Source organism: Dermacentor variabilis, chromosome 8 (genome assembly GCF_050947875.1).
Source record: "Dermacentor variabilis isolate Ectoservices chromosome 8, ASM5094787v1, whole genome shotgun sequence".
Lineage (NCBI taxonomy): Eukaryota > Metazoa > Arthropoda > Arachnida > Ixodida > Ixodidae > Dermacentor > Dermacentor variabilis.
The window spans coordinates 42,193,807-42,207,597 of NC_134575.1; the positions used below are offsets into that span (position 1 = coordinate 42,193,807).

At 45.3% G+C, this 13,791-nt stretch overlaps 2 protein-coding genes across 3 annotated transcripts in view; one reads left to right on the forward strand and one right to left on the reverse strand.

The window, feature by feature from the left end:
• The window catches only part of LOC142590139 (serine/threonine-protein kinase/endoribonuclease IRE1-like), a 57,627-nt gene extending 50,017 nt beyond the window's left edge, over positions 1-7,610 (reverse strand). For both annotated transcript variants that reach the window (XM_075702023.1, XM_075702022.1), the window contains exon 1: positions 7,226-7,610. In XM_075702023.1, coding sequence (XP_075558138.1) covers positions 7,226-7,396 — 171 coding nt within the window. In that variant the 5' untranslated portion in view covers positions 7,397-7,610. The remainder of the gene's footprint in view (positions 1-7,225) is intronic.
• A 365-nt stretch (positions 7,611-7,975) lies between these two features.
• The window catches only part of LOC142590140 (testis-expressed protein 2), a 42,868-nt gene continuing 37,052 nt past the window's right edge, over positions 7,976-13,791 (forward strand). Inside the window, exon 1 of the mRNA XM_075702024.1 lies at positions 7,976-8,641. The gene's annotated coding sequence lies outside the window, so the exon portion shown is untranslated. The remainder of the gene's footprint in view (positions 8,642-13,791) is intronic.

Here is a 13,791-nt window from a genome sequence, read left to right on the forward strand (position 1 = left end):
AATTTGATAATAAAGTTGCTCTCGCAACATCCGACCCTGCATCACTGACATTATTATAGCGTAATGACACAGAGCAAAATTTGCTGACTTCACATAGCAATAAGGCTACACGTCATGACAATGACGCCCTTCCCAAGAACCTGCCAGAGAAGGGCCTTCTGCATGCTTGCTTGCGACACCGCGTGTTTCCAGAAGGGTCAGCTATAAACTGCAAGAAACCGTCATGTCTTCCCTTTGCATTCCTAAGAAAGACTGGTTTGCTGAAAGTGTGACATACACTACGGGCACTGTAAGAGTCGTTTAGTTGAACAACTGCCTCAATCACCAGGCTAAACACACCGCTGCTACAACACATCACCGCCATTAGCACATCATGAAAAAATAAACAAGTGTGTCACAGTAAGGTAGAAGTGATCCAGCATATATTGACAGCCTGACACATGCATCTGCTGGTTAGTGAAATGCAAATTGGTTTGCACAAACAAGTTTATGCTAAATTTTGGTGATCTGATGCTTGCCAATATATCTTCTAGAAATTAGTGGGTTTGGACTTTCATTTAGCATGAAATAAATAAAAAGAAGGAAGAACATTTAATGTCAGTACTCCCAGTATTTTTTTTTTTTTTACATTTACATGTAGACTCCCACACCATACTGATAGTCACCAAATATTAATAACACAAACAATGACAATCTCGGGAAGCAGGTAATCCGCAGATGAGTGCCTGTACTAGGCAGGTTGGTGCATCACTGATTCATCAATGGAGAGCGCAACTGACGGGGCGAGAACTTGAAAGACACACATAGCGGTAGAACACTCACGGCAGAACACCATACAAGACTTGGCTGAGTCTAGCTTTGATAGCGTGAATTATTTTGTGCTAACAGGTACCCGGCAGATTGCAAACAACTCGCCTGGCAACCAATCTTTGAGAATAGGTATTCCTCGTCTTTGAGCACAGCCAAAAGATCGCCAGGCTGCAGGCAATGCCTGTTTTTTATCATCCTGCCGGGCATTTCTGTTTCAACGGAAGGCAGGACAGCCTGCCACCAGCCTATGTTGTGCGCAAAAAAAAAGGGTTATGCCCTGCGTTTGTCTGACACATATTCACTTTAGATCATGGCATCATGTCTCCTGCTACTGCACAGAATTTCTTCGCCAGGACTCTGGATGATGGCTGAGTGTGCTCAGCGACTCAGCCACCCCTGCTGACAGGTTACGCGTGTATAATTCTTTGTCTTCTTGTACAGACTGCAGTGAAAATGCTGCAAAGGGTTTAAAAAAACAACAAATTTAACCAAAACATAAAAATTAAATTAAGGTGTTTAACGCCCTAATGCAATGTACGGACTATGAGGAATGGTGTACCTGTGGGCTCTGGATTATTTATGATCACCTCGGATCTTTAACATGTCCCTAAAAAGTATGCGAGCATTTCTCCATTCCACCCCCTTCGGAGTGCAGTCAGGCCATTGGGGCAGGGACTCGAAACCACAACCTTAAGTTCGACAGCAGAATGCCACAACCACTGAGTCACCGCAGCAACAGGTAAATTTAGTCAAAACCAAAACAGGAGCCTCCAAACTATGCCAAAGCCAGTAAGCATGCCAAAGAGCCATTGTTTCAAACTGATCCGATTTTCCACAGCAGAGTAAGAAAAGGGTTAATGAAGCCACCGTGATTTTAAATAGCCTCACTATAGATCCACAGCGAAAAAAACTTTACACGAATGAAGCAAGAATAGAGGCGCGCCATCTTTGTCCACGTAAGTTGAGTTGTTTTTCCACATTGCGTCTACACTAAGTCGCCCAAATGTCAGCTCTCATCACCAATGATCCACTGACGAACAGAAAAGAAAGGTGTCTGCTGTGCTTTACATGGCGCTGTGCTCACTAATGCTAAATTCTCTTGTGGAAGCTTGACAATAACCAGCCGGACGCAACATATTCAGTGCCTCCCGCAATGTAGAAAACAGTGTCGCGTCTCGTCATGCACAGAACAACTGATTTCCCGATGTTCTCCAGCTCCTTACAGCTACGCGCTTCAAAGCATAACTCAAGACAGAACATGGATCTCGTGCGCTGCGCCTGAACTTCGTTCCCTTGCTTGCTCAGAAAAATTCACGTCAAATGGACCCTTCAAAAATGAATACGACTTTTATGAAATTGCTCACTGGACGTCTCGTTTGGCCGGGAAGTCATCATTAGCAGCCTACTGCAGGACCAAAGACCTCCCTTCCCCAGCGACCTCCAATCGAACTGGCCTTGCACTATCTAATTTTGTCCCATGGCCGGAAATTTCCTAATTTCATCACACCACCTAGTTCTCTGCTGCCCCGACTGTAACAGTTTCCTTTTCCTAGGCTCCTATTATGTAAAGCTGATAGACCACCGGTTATCTGCCCTACAAATTGCATGGCCCTGCCCAAGTCAATTTCTTCCTCATAATCTTGACCAGAATATTGGCCACCCACGTTTACTCTCTACTCTGTCTTTCCGCCTCTTAATGTTAAGCACACGACTTTTCGTTTCATCGCAGGTTGCCTGGTCCTTAGTAACTTTCTTGACTCCCCAGCTTCTACCTCATGTATTAGTATCGGTACAATGATATGATTGTACACTTATTTGTTTCAAGAAGTGGGAAATAAACTCGTTTAGTGAGTTGGACACTCTAGCTTCAACATGGAAGCCTTGTTCAGTGAACACAGCTTCTGTGTACCAACTGAAACATAACACCTGTTTGTTCATGACACTTTGATCAATGTTCTCCTTTTCCTTTTCTTAATATGAATATGACTTTTCTCCCAGGGCCATTCTCTTCTAACATTTCCATGTGGGTCAAGGCCCGACTACATTAGAGCATTTACATATCTCGGAGAAATATGTTGTTCTTTTTTGCCCCCCCCCCCCCCGTTTTTCTTGGAAGTGTCACAGAAACTGAACTTTTCACCTCTTTGTGTGTCGACACTTTACATTTCATTCCGTGCCAGACTTTTAAAGCTTGGAAGCATATAGTACAGCAACTTAAAACATAGCAGCTGCAATGCAAATGAAGATCTTTATACATATGAATGCAAAATTTAGCAAAATGTTTGCACTTAACAGGATGACATTGATAATATGAATTGGGTGCCACTCGGACTACTGATGATGCACAAAAAGGAAGAGCGTTGAAGTAGAATTGCCGCCACGTTATCCTGGTCCAAGTCTGGGTAATGTAACAGGCTGGCAAAGGCTGGGATAATGTAGCAGCTCTACTCAAATGCTATTCCTTTTCATACTTCATCAGTGGTCTGAGCAGCATCCTGCCCATGTTTTCACTGGTGTATGCCAGACATGAATGGTGGATGATAATGAGGAAAATATAATTGAGCAAGAGTGAGCTTTACCCAAGATATGGGATACAACCCTGGTGATAAAATATGAACCATATCACCCTTGGTGCTGCAGTTGCTTCAGAAACACCTGCCTCCAGATAATAAATGTGTCATAATCTACAGTGGGGCTATTTAACAAAAACTCACAAATGAACTTTGATTTAGTTTCAGGAACGCATGGAAATTGTGGAATTGAAGCTGGACATCGTCCGAAGCATGTAGACTTAGTAGGCATCATAGCATCAATTTAGAAGTATTCGTTACCAAACATGCAGCACAATGCAACAACATTCCACTTATTGTTTTTCTGCTTACACAGTGCAGGACAAATGAAGCTGTGCAGCGTGTCAGCACATTTTGCCATGAAAACTTAAAACTGGGGCTGGTAGTGGGATTCGTGCTAAGTGGACGTGCCTCAAGCATTGACCAGCACTGCAAGTGAGGCATGCGCCCTTAAGTAATATATATTAAAAATCTAATGAATAAGGCTTAGTTAGTTAAGCTACTTGTGGGAGGTGCTATCACACAGAGGCAGACAGAAACAATGCAGACGTACATCTCGCAGCAGTCTGCCCCACCAGAATTCGCAGAACCCTTACAGCAATGAGCAACCCTGTCACGTTCACCTTTCTGCGCAACAGCATCACCAATGAATAATTATATACTGGCAGTCTTTTTTCTCTTTCTCTTCTCTCAATGAGAAAAGTTGTGTAAATATGCATGTTTCTAAACACATTATGGTTGCATGCGACATTACAAGACTTCACCTCCAACTACAATGCACAAAACCAATGCAAAAAAAAGAACAGGTACTAGTGGTATGATATGCAGACTGGCAAATGAATGTTTCCTTCTTTGAATGTAGAAGGAAGCAAGATAGGATAGGTAGGGATGTCAACCAGAAGCACGTGTGGTTTGCTACCCTGCACAGATATAAGGGGGTTAAGCGATGAAACGAAGTAAGAGGGGGGTGCATCACACCTACACTTGGTCATTATGGCAATTTCATAAAGTGAAGTAACGCCCACCTTGCTTTGTAAGACTGCTACTCATGGGGTAGTGGTCCAAAAAAATGTTTTTATCTCGAAGAAAGGTCTGTGATCTAGCCCATTCAACACAGGTCCGAAGGAAGTCACGCTCTATGTTCTAATGATAACAAAAACACAATACGTGTTCGGTTGCCTCTTCCGAGTCACACATGGGTATGCCGGCCATTCCAATAAGAAACAAGTGGGCTTTCATAAAATCCGGTGAATGGGATCTTTGTACAGACAACAGTGTACTCGACTGAACAGGCTGTAGGCCACCAACACAAAAGGAACAAGGGGATCACCATAAGCCATACTATATAACGATTCATTGCATTTTCCATTCTTTCCACCCTACATTATCACTAGCGTCGGCTACTCATTGCAACAAGCGATAGGATATGAAAAGAATTCTTATGCAATATTGATGTCACACTGTCACTTTCAATCACGATTGGGCACGATCTGGATCAAGTATTGCTACACAGTCACTTTCTATCACGATCTTGCTCGATCTGGATCCGGAAAATCACAATCTGTGCACCGTGATTGGGCCTCTTGATTGCGATCGTAGGCCAGCGACATCGGTGCTGACGACCATGTAGTTCTGAGAGTCGCAGACGACAATAGCCACACCCCCAACGGCAAGCGAAATAATATTTTATTGAAAAAAGAAAGGCGATTTATATTACAATTGCTGCAGCATATTAGACAAATATGATAAGTGCTTTGGACCCCCTAACGACCACTCGCGCACTTGAGCTCACCCGAGCTCGATCCAGATTGTTGGACCGTGTAGCAGCAATCATCGCTGATTGCGATAAAGGAATCCCATCACTATCAAAAGTGACCATGTGAGACCGGCATAATAACCCCCGAGTGGTTACATTCCTAACAGCTACTTTTCGCATTCAATGAGGATAATCAACAGCTGAGTACACAAAAACCCTATTGCTCCTTTTTATATCAAAAGTGTCCGTTATCTAATTTGCACTCAAACTAAGGTGTCGGTACACCTCTTCCGTTTTTTGTTTTTTTTTTCTTTTTCCAATTCTAGCAGATACAAATAACTTCAACAATGCATTATGAGATGCACCCCCACTTAGCAGTGATGCTCCTATTTGCACTTCCAACATTAGGATAATGTGGTAACGAAAATGTGTATGCATCAAGACTACAACTTCCTATTAATGGTGAAGAGTCAATCATTCCATTGTAGTACGTTACTTTCTTGTGACTATGCTCAGAAGGAGAAAAAAGATTACTTAGTAAAGGTTAAAACTGCAATAGAATGTCAAGTTCTTTATTTCTTTATGACTGGAGGTGTGGAAGTGACCATGTCAATGTGTGACATCCAATAATTTGCAGTCTTTCAAATATGCAGGCCCCTTTTCTTCAGAAGAAGTACAGAAAAGTTGACGGAGTGGGTTCTCCTTCATTTCTTGCTACAATGTAATAATTATTTGAAGACGAATTGAACAGCCTTGGTCGATCAGGTAATGACGCAAGCAGTGACATCACAGGGGTATGCTGGTAATTTACGATAAAGATAAAATTAAAGGTAAACTATCTGCTGTTCCAGATGTGCAGTCTATATTTCTTGCTCAACTTAACACATTCTTTTGTTTTTGTTTTTTAAAGGAAGCATGTTGAAACCTAGTGCACGCATGCTTTCGAATCGCAAATCAACATGCATGCGCTGTTGGCAAATGAAAGAAAACGCGACATTTAAGCTCTTAAGTGTGGGGACACACACAATGATGACTTGAACGTCAAGAGTACATCTGCGCGATGACAGGCGCAGCTTCACAATCTTCTTCAACTGCATTTGTCGCCTAGCTGCGCAGGTGATTCGAGGCTTATTAAGTGAAATACAGCTGTCATGCTCCCTAATGTCAAGATAAAGTGCTCGCGAATTTGCACACATGCGCGATCTGCTCACTACTGCTGCTGGTTCTTTACGCGGCAACACGGTATTTTAGAGGAATAGAAAAAGCAAGCTCTGATTAGTGAAAGAGAAACCGTTAGCCGAGACGTTCGTCCAATAATTATACCTATATCTTAGCCGCACTTGTTCCCTGTTGACGCTGCAGTCTCGACAGGGCGACAATATATCGGAGAAGCAAGTCCAGCGACCGCGGGATCGGGCCATCACAGCACTTGTCGGCATTGACCGAGTTTGCTAAGCGGAAGACGATCGAATAACGGACAGTCAAGAGAAACGACACCGCCACCACAGGCGTTAGTGACTATAAAGCAGCTGCGTTTACGATCGCGCCTACAAAGGTTAGGCATTACGCATAAAATATGTCATCAGTTGATTGACACGCGACCGACTCGTCGATCTTTTGCCAGACCGACTTTTAACAACGGAAAGTTAACTCGCAGCTGCGAGTCGCATGCATCGCTGCGCCGCGAACACGTTATCGCACAAGGCAACCAGGGACTGCTTTTCCTGATTAAACGAACACGCCGTCGAAAGCTCAATTTGCGTACGCGTACGCGAGCTGTTTGCAGAGACTGCACTTTCCAAAAAAAAAAAAAAAGCGTTCACGTCCGCGGTCACGCTCCAATAAACGCGAAAACCAAGAACCGCGCTTGCCCAAGCGCATCGCGGGATGTTTAGATTGCGTTCGAAACGTTGCGTAAGCCACAGAACGACACACGTCGCTCTTCAAGGCAACACGGCGGGATCGATACATAGCCGGCTCCCTGCAATCGGCACGTCACATAAAGCGGATCGAACTCCGACACGCCGCCGAGCGCGTACACGTAAACAATCGAAACGGACAGATGACATAGGCTGAACTGCGTCGCTACCTTTGGCGGTGTTTCAGCGCCATCGGCTCCGGACCACGCTTCCGAGTGCCCGTGGTCGGCGACCACGGCGCGGACCGCGGGCAGCACGGCGACGACCAACAGCGGCAACAGCTGTAGCAGGGCAGCAGCGCGTGTGGCAGCAGTAACTGAGCGCATGATTCGCGGTCGCATGTCGGCGATCGCGAGACCATGCTCCCATAGTAAAGTCAGCCGTCCTGTGCCTTGCGACGACGGGGGCAGAATGCTCCCTCGCTTCCTGCTGTTCCTTTTTTTTTCACTCGCGTCGTGAGCGGTCCATCATCACAACACAACACACGGGAAAGCACGCACTTGAACACAGACACACATGCGCGAGCGAAAGTTGACTTGTGGAGCCAGTGTGTTCCGTTTGAGAGTTTCAGAGCATTGAATGCGTTCGATTTTTTCAGGAACAGAGCACCCGGAGTGGCCCGGAGTAATAACATCTCAAACTTTCTGGTGCAGCGTGGTGTAGGTGTGGTGTAACAACGGTGTGTCTAAAAGCATGCTCGCTAATTTCGTCACAGCTTCGTAAATCGCTAAAGACGCTAAAACATTTTGTTGCAGAAACAATCTCTTTACGACCATACTTTAGCTACCCTTCGATATTGCAAGCTACAAAAGTATATCAGCCGGAACAATTTTTTTTTTTATATTTTAATCCCACAGCGCGTACAACGCAACAAGGAAGTTGACTGGTAACTAGCGCCGCTTTTCTTGTTTGACGAATGAATCGTTCTGCTTCGTGAGTAGCGTAAAACCTTGCGGCGCAACGCTTTTGGTTCCGCTTTCGCTGGTGAAAAATCTAGCGTTTTTTGCTTGTTCTTAGTTGCGGCCGCGCTATCTTGGACATGCAAGCGCCGTTCATCGTCCGCACAACACGGCGGCTAATCTCTGGAAGCGATCTCCAGCGATAAAGTGAATCAAGCCGGCCCTTCGTCCTCTTCCCGACGCCGGACGGCGTTGCTCGCTCGAATCGCCCCAGGCGAAAGCACACAGTCATCAGCTGGGAGATGCGGCGATGAGCATCAAGCGTCGTACCTCTATGGTCGTAAGGCGCGTTGACTGGCACAGCTGCCGCTGTGTGTGCGGGTTGCCGTCGTGCTGAGAGGCTACCGCGAGGTTTGTTTTCGCCGTTTTGCGGGCTGTGCGAGCTCTTGTTCCGTCATTCATCGAGGTGACTACGCCGGTCCCTCTATTGCGAACGCGGCCGAACCCGTTCGGTGGTCCGCCGTACAGGCCATGCCAGCGGGAGGGACGCCTGAATCGCACCTGTTGAGCCGCCGCGCAGTGTGTGGTGGACGGATCGCGCTACCGGTCAAGCCGCGGAGGCCAGCGGCATGACGGCGTGCTGACGCTACCTGTCAAGGGGTGCACAGCTCCGTTGAAAGCCTGCTGGTAAGTTGGCGCGCGCCACTTTGCTGCGTGCTTCGTCACCGGCCAGTCGCGTTTCGTGTAGACCCCCGGTTTCTCATTGCTTCGAGCGAGAACGCTCTGTTGTTGAAGGCGGCTTAGTGCGTACTACACGTTTCTTGGCATTTTGCTTCCGAAACCTATGCGAATGCAGAGCTTCCGTGAAATGCTTACACGGCCGCCCGTATGTGATTCTTCGCTCTTGCGATTAGCGCGCTGTAAACATACCGGGTGGTATTTCTGCTGCTGTTCAATTCCCGTACGTCTGTCTCTCGTTGCGGTTGATTGTGTTCGGTCTCCGGCGCACGCACGCGTATACGATAAGCGTTTCTTTTGTTCTTTTACGTCACCGTGCGCTCTTTTGAGTCATTACGCGCGCCGCATCGGCGAATGCGTTTTGGCTGGCTGGCTGCGTGCGACTGGCAGGTCGTTTCACTTGCGATATGAATCATTACGCGTCCGGAACCAAGGAAAACTGGCGGAGCGAGCGTGAGCGCGCAAGTACGCGTGCTGTGGCAGCTAGCCTGTGACCAGGAAAAAGAAATAAACGTTTATATATATATGTACGAACAACATCAGGCCGGTTTTTCTTAGCGTCACTGAAGTGACGCTTCGCAATTGACGGACGTCACTCTACCACTTGTAGACCATCCGCTGTAAAAAGGAGGCTTGGCTATATAGTCTGAATCCGTTCCCTAAATGGCGCACAGCCATTCGTTACGAACCAGTTACAAATCTGAACTGTGGAACAACTGTCACCACGTCGGGACTGCGCACTACTTCATCTAACAGCTGCGACGTACCATGCATATATTTTATACGGGGTATACTATCTTACGTGTGGTCTCAACTGCATTATTAGCTCATTACCATTTGTAACCAGTTAGAACTTTCAGAATAGCCAGCTGTTTGGTCGGTAATAGTCAGTTCACCTAATTGTAACTTTCGCCTTAGCAAATGCTTCCAAGTGCATTGCTGACACACAGTTGTATGGAAGTTCGCCTGCAAGCATATGCGAGCTGTTTGGCACATCCTGCCAAAGTTATGCCTATGTGTCAACATGGATGTAGTGTGTAATGCTTGCATATGCATAAGGTACTGCACTGTGTCAGCGGCTTCAAGGCAGACTAGCTAGCTGTACGTTTATGTATGAAGAAGCCGGACGAGCGTCAAGACTTGTCTTCGGGTGCGAGAAGTCTGCTTACTTCATCCTTTTTGTGCTTAACGTATAGGGAACATTTGAAAGGTACGGTGCCTATAGCCAAGCACTTGACCTCAGCTCCTCGTATCGGTCCTGCACTTTCAATACTTCTGTATGTCAGGAATGCTGACAGTGAATGAGAACTGCAGGCTGTGCGTTACACTGGAAATGAAATTGATTTAAGTCTATTTCACTTAATTCTGTATACTGAAGTCAATTTCACTTCCCATTCTAGGCATGTACAGCCAACTTGTCAAAGTGTACATTCTAGCAGTACTCTAGTGTTGCTCTTTCTTGTCCACATTCATTTTAGGTGTCCCTATTATAAATCTGCAAAATTAAGACCAGGGCAAATAGATCTCAGAAGGATGGAAGTTCTCATTTTAATCCATAACTACTAAACCTTATGCGTGTAGTTTGGTGCCTGGACTAGTAGGGAAGCCACTGAAGAATATAAATGAAGCTGCTCCCATAAACAGCAGCTTATTGATATGCTTGAAAAGGTAGATAATCACTGCATTCGTCAGTGCTGACTTCTCTTGTCAAAATGTTAATGACTGGAAGGTAAGAACTGCGACGGGAAGGTAAGAACTGCACAACAAGCAATGGAAAAGAAAAGAATAGGTGCAACTTTAGGGAGAGAAAGATGCCTGTATGAAGGGGGGAAGAGAAAGTAGATGTTGTTCTTGGTGTATTCATAGGAAGGAGCAAAATCGGACAGGTCATATAATGCATAAAGGAAGAAACATGGGGGTCTATTAGAATAACAGAAGTGTGCCAACGAAAGGGACAAAACAGCTAAGGAGAATACATTAGATGAGGTGACGAGGTTAGGAAATTTGCAAGTGTGAACAAGGGATACAGCAGAATTGATAGGTGTGCCACCCAATATTTTCATAGTTTAGGTTACAAATGAGGATGCACTCATTTGTGGCCTAAACTGTCCTTTATCTCTTTGTGGTGTCTACCTGAATTATTGCTGTTATTTCTCCTCTAGTTTCCATCGTGTGCTTTCTGGGCTGCGATTTTGTAGCGATGCTTTTTCCTATGCTATTCCTTTTTTTGCGTTTTGTCAGCTAGTGGTCAGACTAAGGCTTGGCCGGTGTTATCAAAGGAATATCGGTCGGCCGTGAACGGTGGGTGATAAGAGTGGCACAGAATCAAAGCAGAAGGCATTGCTACATAGTCCTGATCCTGGTCATCAGTAAAAAAAAAAGTTTGCCAATAATGGTGTTCTTCACCATTCCAATATAGCCTACATTAACTAGTTGTCTCGGGGACCATTCACGACGCAGTAGCACAAGGAACAGACAAGGGACACCATGCTGCTGCATCGTGAACCTATAATCTAGCTTGCTCGGGTCAGTTGGCTATCCTCGAGGACCATGTTTGGCAGCTACACCAAAACTGTGTCATTTCGTAGTGCCACTGAAGGCGGGACCATTTTCGGCAAAGCTAACAGAGTGGGGGAACACAGATTGCAGTAGTATCTTTTGGACTTTGTTTGAGAGAGATAATCTTGCTGTCAGTGTTTTATCTCATCGGAATGCAAGGGCAGCTGGGTGTGCCAGCTTTGGCTGAGCTGTGCATGTGTGTGTGTGGCATGTCTTCACCAAAGGCCAGGCCTCTGCACAAAACCATATGCTGATGCATGGCATGTTACACAGTGATGCTTGGTACAGCATTCCAGCGATCCTGTAATTGTGGTGGTGTACTGCTCGCATATGATACAGTACTCAAGTGCAGTATGTAGCTGTGTCAGAGTTTCGACATCCAGGACCTTCATGTAACATGAAAGAAGTAAAATGTAATGTGCAGTACTCCTTTAACCCCCGAAATAATTCCTGAAAAACATTCTGAATTTCACAGATTTTTGTATGTATCATAGTCATAACTTTTTTTCTATGCCTTTTGATTCTGAAAATGTTACTTGATTGGTTCCTGATTAGAATGAATGTAAAAATAAGAAAAGCTTCTCTTTAGCTGACAGCTTTTCCTCAGTGCTGACTGTAACGCGTCTTTGGCAATGGAAGCAGCAGAACATTGGGCGAAACAAATCTTGCTCGTCATTGGCGACATTGGTACTAGATACCTCCCATGTACAGCTTGGGATTAGGGATTAAAGGGTTAACCTTTTCAGCATTCATGACATACCGAACGTTTTCACTCTTGTCCCGTCATGTTCCTTTCGACATTCCTTTTGTCAGATAGCATTTGCCATTACCTGTCCTTTTCTTTTTTTATTTATGCACACCCAAGAATAAAGTTGTGTTCCTTTCATAATATTTAAAAAAGAAACGATGCTGGAAGTGCTTCGTCTCTGAAAAAAAGAAACTACATTGAAAGGGTTAAGAATCGTGTCAAAATGCACTGTAACACTGAAATGGGGAGGGATGGGGGGGCACTCTCCCATAGTTGTCAGGGAACACTTTTTCTGTTTTTCATTTTTGTTCCCTCAACAAAATACCATATTAACTTGCCATTATGTAAGATCTGCACCCACGTACTCCCAACATAGAAATCTTGAAGAAACAAAATTGAAGTTTTACGAAAAGTATTCTATACAATGCGCGCCTCGCACGAGAACCATCTTTGGGAGTGTGCCACGGAGTTAATAAGTTTCTGTGACAGTGACATTGAGAGATAGAGTGATGAAGAATGAAGGCCCAGCTTGATCAGTGGTTCTGAATCCTAAATAATAGCATGTGTAACATGTAGCCAATGCTTGTTAATCTGTACATAATTTGTGATGCCGTCAACAGTTTTAGCTAGTAGTCATAAGCAGACCCACCTAAGAGCCGCACCTTGCTAAAATCCCCCCCCCCCCCTCCGCAAGAAAAAACTGTGCGTCTTGCACGAGTGAATGCAGCAAATTCGCCTGCCTCCCACGTACCTGCATCGATTTCTATAGAGGACAGCAAGCAGAACCCAGAAGATAGTCTGTGTGTTCTTCCAGTTACCGGCCTGTAAAGCTGCAGCCGAGAGGGTTATTAACGCAGCTTCGCACGTTCATCTGTTTCTCTGACAGCTGTGTACACGCTACAAGGATCCTACTAAAGTCGGGATTGCGTTGGCTCCTCCTCTGTTATGTTATTCAAGAGCTGTAGCCTCATGCTTGCCTTAACAGACTGCAATTCAGATAGAGTGCCGGGTGTCGGGGCATTGCGTGCTCTGTGCAGGCTTCCTGTGTAGAAGCCGTGTTTTGTTTTTGTGTGTTCCAATGTATGCATGAACTTGGAATGTGTTCGAGCTCTGCACTTGTCCCAGAACAGCAGGCTTTTGTGTGCACTCGTTCATTGCTACAGTCTTCTACAGTTCAATCCACTGTCAGAGGGAACGCACTAATGTACGGCTCTCACGTTGGCGGCGCTCGAGCTGCAAGTGTGAGCTGAAGCGGTGTCAATGCACGGTACAAGTGCGGGGAGAGGTGCCAGAGCTACCAGCCACATGTCTTCTGCTGCACAGCCCAGCCTTGTACACTTGCTGTAAAGGAAAATTCTTTTGTGCTCATCACTTGCGTGTTCCCTTTAACAGTGAACTGCACCGTACTTAATAATGTGCATAAGCCTTCTTTAGAATCAACTCGGAAGCAATCATGGTGATAAAGTGTTCATCTCGAATATAAAGTAGAATGCATGCAGAACTGTGCGGAGGTGGTTTAAGCATAATCTTGCCGTTGGCTTTCGTGAAAATTGACATTGATTTGACGCAGACTGTCGTGTAGTTGTAGACGACGAAAAGCAGCCGTGAAATGCATTTCAAGAACTGCGAGTTGACATCAAAACCTTGGATGTAACATCAACATGCCAAGCTACAGCACAATGTTACCCCGTCCTCTTTGTGTTTAGGCAAAGGAAAGGTTTTTTTTTTTTTTGATAAAGAAACTTCAGGAGACAGTCAGTCAATTTGTTGCACATAGATGCAGACGCTGCCT